Genomic DNA, 5,220 nt, shown 5'->3' on the forward strand with positions numbered 1-5,220 from the left:
AGATGCAGAGGTCTCCAGGAAAGATGGCAGGGCAACAGTCCAGGAGAGACTGTTCTGGCTTTTCATTTCACGATCAACAAAACAAACACAAATAGAATGCTAAATTTGGCTCTGCGCAGTGGCTCATCCCACAGAAGAATGAGCCAGGACGATTAGTTTGAGTTTGAGCAGAGCCTGGGCTATAGAGTGAGACCCTGGCTCGACCATAAATAAATCTATTAAAATTAAAAATCCAGGTGCAATCACACATACCTTTAATTCCAGATAATATTGAGACTAGCCTAGTCTACATAATAAGCTCCAGGACAATGAGATCCTGTCTCAGAATAATATAAAACAACAACTTAAAAAGAATATTGGTTTGCAACTTGCAAGTGCCCTAGCAACAAAGGGGCTTGTCCTGTGGGAGCAGCCGGTCCCTATACCTATGAGCTGTGCAGCCTTCAGCTATTTGCAGTGGATAAAGTAGAAAAGGAACCCAGGCCCTCGCAGCATCGCCAACCCAGGCTTTGCTGACCCAGAGCAACTTCATTTCAACTGAAGATGGTCATGAGATGCTAGCCCAGGTGCAGATAGATGTGGGGGGAGATGTGGGGACAGAGAATACAAACAGCAGTTGCCAGTGATGCCTGACCTGTGACCTGGCTGGGGGTCTATGTGGTCCACCCTTCAAGTAGTCTTCCCTGGAGAGTGACCCTACAGGGAAATCACATCTGAACTATGAGAGATGACTGAGATGACAAAGAGAAACCCCATTGGTAAGCCGGCAAGATGCGCAGGTCCTCTGTGGAGACCAGTTGTCATTAGCAAGGGACCTCCCTGAGCAGTAGTGTGTTTTGAGTGTGTTTTAACTTCTTGGATCCTCTAGGCTGCAGCATGGTAGACTTACTTGTCCCGTTCCTCTAGGTAGGGTTCCCCCAAGGCTTGATCCTGCACCCCCACACTACACCAACCATTTCCAGCCACCGTGTTCTCTTTAAGACCCCTTTCCAGGGTTGAATAGAGAAGATAAGGCCAAGTTAGGATGCCGAGTGAGTTCCTAGCTAAGGCCAGGATCCAAACGCAGCAATCAGCCCTGTTGCTGTTTCTCAGAACTCTGCAAATTCCCAGCCCTTGGGGCCAGGGAAAGCAATTTTACTGCCCAGGAGTTTATGAGCTAGAGCGTTCACGTAGGGAGCCAGGCAGCATGCAATCCAGGGAAGCACGCCCAGTTTGAATGTGCTCAGAGCTATATACCTCAAAGTCAAAAGGCACCGGCTTCTCTCTCCACCCTGTAGAAGAAATAAGGTTGCCAGGATAGCTACGGGCTCCAGACTCACTGCGGCCCTTGGAGGGAGGTGGGGGTGCAGAAGGAGGGGACTTGGGGCTCCAACCCAGCTCTAGGGGGCGGATCCGAGGCAGGGGGCCCAGATCGGAAGCGCTGGGGGGCCTAGGAGGTTGCGGAGCCAAGCACAGCTAGAAGCGGAATCGTTATAACCCTGCTTGCCATGAACTCTGGACGCCAGCGCAGGACACCCTTTAGCATCGCAGACATCCTAGGCCGGAGCATGGTCCCCAGAGCACCTTCGGCGCCACAGCTTCCAGAAGCCGGCCCTGATCCTGAGTCGCCACTGTGCGCACTGGAGGAGCTGGCTAGTAAAACTTTCCTGGGCCATGACCTGGGTGCTCTACAGGCATCTGAAGGTACACGCCTGCAAGGTGGCAGACTTGAATTGAGTCAGTCTCTCTCTCTCTCTCTCTCTCTCTCTCTCTCTCTCTCTCTCTCTCTCTCTCTCTCTCTCTCTCCCTCTCTCTCTCTCTCTCCCTTTACCACAAAGTTTTGTCCAACCCTGGCCGGTCATTTTTGCCCACCCCTGCCCTCCGCTCAAATGTCAGGAGTTGCATGCATCTCGGACCCCACAGGTCTCCAGTGTTAGTTCTGAGACTCTGCAGCTGTTCCACGGGGGGCGGATCGCAGGGACTGTGGATACCGCTGGCCTGGGAGAGAATCCGGGGACCCGCTGGTGCGTTCGCTGTATGCGGGACAATCGCGACAAGAAAGGCCGCGGAATAGACAAAAGACTTGAGCTGTAGGCTAGAAACGAGTGAGGCAGGGCTAGGACAAGGCCGAAAGATGAGACCTCCCAACTGCCTAACCCCAGCCCTAACAGGTCACTTCTCGAGCCACATGCAAGAATGTCCTTGCAGCACTGTTGGCAGGAAGCGCCTCTCTGCCTCTCTTCCCCTTCGGGCTCCGGGGGAAAAAGATCTGGTGTTTTTAAGGAGAGGGCTTATACGGCCACCAGGTCACTCGACCTGTATCTGGCCTCTAACCTATTATCACTTACTTCCTGGATCTCCAAAAGGGAGCCAGAGGATCCTCTCCAAAACGGCCTTGACTCCAGCACCAGACCGCTTCTGCTCAGTCCCACCCCACCCCCATCCCTACCCCCCACCCACTTCCCTGCATAAGCAACCTCTTCTCTCTGTCACCAGCACTCCCAGAGCCCTGCTGCACATCGAATTCCGGTCCTGACCTGGTGTATAGAGATCATGGTGCTGGTCGCCCCCACCCACCCCCCTGAGCCCTGCGACCCCAGTTTTCCCACCCAGACCACAGCTCTTCTAAAACTGGAGACTGACAACATTTCCCTCCTATCCCGGCAGGCAGAGCCGCCCCGGAGGCGCCACCAGGTCCTGGCTCTGGTGTCCGGAGACGCCGCAAGTCGCGTACAGCTTTCACTGCACAGCAGGTGCTGGAGCTGGAACGGCGATTTGTCTTCCAGAAGTACTTGGCACCGTCAGAGCGCGACGGACTGGCTGCGCGACTGGGCCTGGCCAATGCGCAAGTGGTCACTTGGTTCCAGAACCGCCGTGCCAAGCTCAAGCGAGATGTGGAGGAGATGCGAGCAGACGTGGCCTCTCTATGCACGTTGTCCCCCGGAGTCCTGTGCCACCTAGCATTGCCAGATAACGCTTCAAGCCCGGACCATGGCCCTTTAGGGCCCGATTCTGAGCCCCTCTTATCAGATGAAGAGATACAGGTGGACGATTGAAAGCAAAGCCGCTGCCGGGCCTGGATTCTAGGGCCCTGCACGCCTTGCCTCTGCTAGGGGCCTTGTCTGGGTTACCGGGTGGAGGGGAGAGACCCGTTTAGCCCCTTTCTGTCCCTCAGACCACACTCCTATTTTTCTTACTCTTTAAGAATAAAGGCGCCGCTAATGCTGCCAGACGCGTCAATCCAGAACGCTCTGCGCTCAAACCGAGGCAATCAGCTACTCACTGGGAAATTCTGTTCTGTTGTTTTGCGGCTCCTTTAAAACGTGGTGCTTCTTTTAGCCCGGGTAGCAACCCTAAAAGGTAAAAGGTAGGTGTCCGGCTGTGCACATTTTTTGAAAGAGGCTTGAGGTAAGGATTTGGACGCAGGCATCAGCTGCTCTACAGAGACCCAGCTTATCTTTGCCCTCCGGGAGACACTGGATGGAGAGGAAGTGGGCAGGGTTCCAGCAGGGCTTCCGGCCATTGCCAGCTCCTGGCCACCTTTGTTCCCAGGACTCTGCCTGCCCCCTTGGAGACCTCAGTACTAACTTTTGGGGTGGCCCCTATTTGGTAATGTGATTCTCCCCTTTCTCTAAATCAAGAATTACTAGATTCCGCGCATTAAGGGCTCCACATTAAGCCGAGTGTGGGTGCACACCTGTGATCCCAGTACTTGGGAGGTGGAGGCAGGAAGATCAAGAGTTCTAGATCAACCTGGGCTCCAGGCGTGTGTGTGTGTGTGTGTGTGTGTGTGTGTGTGTGTCTGTGTGTGTGTGTGTGTCTGTCTGTCTGTCTGTCTGTCTGTCTCTCTGTTTCTCTGTCTCTGTCTGTCTGTCTGTCTCTCTCTGTTTCTCTCTCTCTCTGTCTCTCTCTGTCTCCCTCTCTCTGTGTCTCTCTGTCTCTGTCTCTCTCGGTCTCTCTCTCTCTGTCTCTCTCTCTCTCTCACACACACACACACACACACACACAGAGAACTCTATGATGGGACACAGTGACACACCAGTGTCTGGAAAGAGGACATACCTACTTCTACCCCTAGGACCTTTGCCGATAGTCTTTAGGGGACCACTTTGCAGCTAGGGCTTCAGCTGCAGGTTAGAGGGCCAAGAAGAGGAAGTTCCAGGGAGGGTGAACAAGGCTGGATGGAAGACAGGAGTGATCCTGGTGTCTTCACACAAGATCCAAGCCCTCTGTGAGAATCCATCAGGATAGGCCAAGTGAACACACTTTTAGTCTGGTGTTAGGAAGGCCAAGGACACTGCCCTTGCAGGTGGCAAGACAGTGGTTCCCCTTTAGTCTTTTCCCACACAAGCCTTATTTTGTTTTGTTTTGGTTTTGTGTGTGTGTGTGTGTGTGTGTGTGTGTGTGTGTGTGTGTGTGTTTGTTTTTTGAGACAGAGTTTCTCTGTGTAGCCCTGGCTATCATGGAACTCACTTTGTAGACCAGGCTGGCCTTGATCTAGAGACCTTCCTACCTCTACCTCCCCAGTGCTGGGATCCAAGATGTGTGCCACTACGTTCAGCATACTTTTTTTTTTATTCAAAGATGGATTCATTTTCACTTGATGCATATGAGTGTTTTGTCTGCATGTATTTACGTGTACTATGTGTATGCTTGGTGCCCACACTTCCAGAAGAGGGGGTGTTGGATCCCTTGGAACTGGAGTTACAATCAGTTGTGAGCTGCTCCATATGCCCATATCAGCTGGGAGCAGAACCCAGGTCTTCGGCAAGAATAGAAAGTGCTCTTAAACTAGGCGTGGTGGTGCATGCCTTTAATCCCAGCACTCAGGAGGCAGAGGCAGATGGATTGATGTGAGTTCGAGGCCAGCCTGGTCTACAAAGCGAGTCTATGATAGCCAAGACTACACAAAGGAACCCTTGGGGGAAAACACACACACACACACACACACACACACACACACACACACAGTGCTTTTAAGCTAAAATGGTTTGGTCTTGTTTTGTGGCACAAACAAAAGCACATGCCTTCCGCTCCTTCGGATCCTGGCCCCATAGAGATGGCTAAGAAGCGAAAGATTTATAGGAAGCTAGGCAAGAGGACCAAGAAGGAAATCGGGGCAGGCACTGTACTGTAACCAAGGCTTTAGGGAGGCCAAGCAGAAGAACACTACTTAGGTTCGGTTGACACGATAGTATGAGAGAGACTGGCAGAGAGATCTTGGGCTTCTGCAGAGGGTAA

At 52.6% G+C, this 5,220-nt stretch overlaps 1 protein-coding gene across 1 annotated transcript; it reads left to right on the plus strand.

The window, feature by feature from the left end:
* The first annotated feature begins 1,487 nt into the window (after positions 1–1,487).
* Lbx2 (ladybird homeobox 2) lies at positions 1,488–3,099 on the plus strand. The gene is made up of 2 exons (XM_051154573.1): positions 1,488–1,683; positions 2,647–3,099. Exons 1-2 carry the CDS (start codon positions 1,488–1,490, stop codon positions 3,033–3,035), a joined length of 585 nt encoding a protein of 194 aa, XP_051010530.1. The 3' UTR covers positions 3,036–3,099.
* Positions 3,100–5,220: the final 2,121 nt, after the last annotated feature.

Source organism: Acomys russatus, chromosome 13, assembly GCF_903995435.1.
Source record: "Acomys russatus chromosome 13, mAcoRus1.1, whole genome shotgun sequence".
Classification (NCBI taxonomy): domain Eukaryota; kingdom Metazoa; phylum Chordata; class Mammalia; order Rodentia; family Muridae; genus Acomys; species Acomys russatus.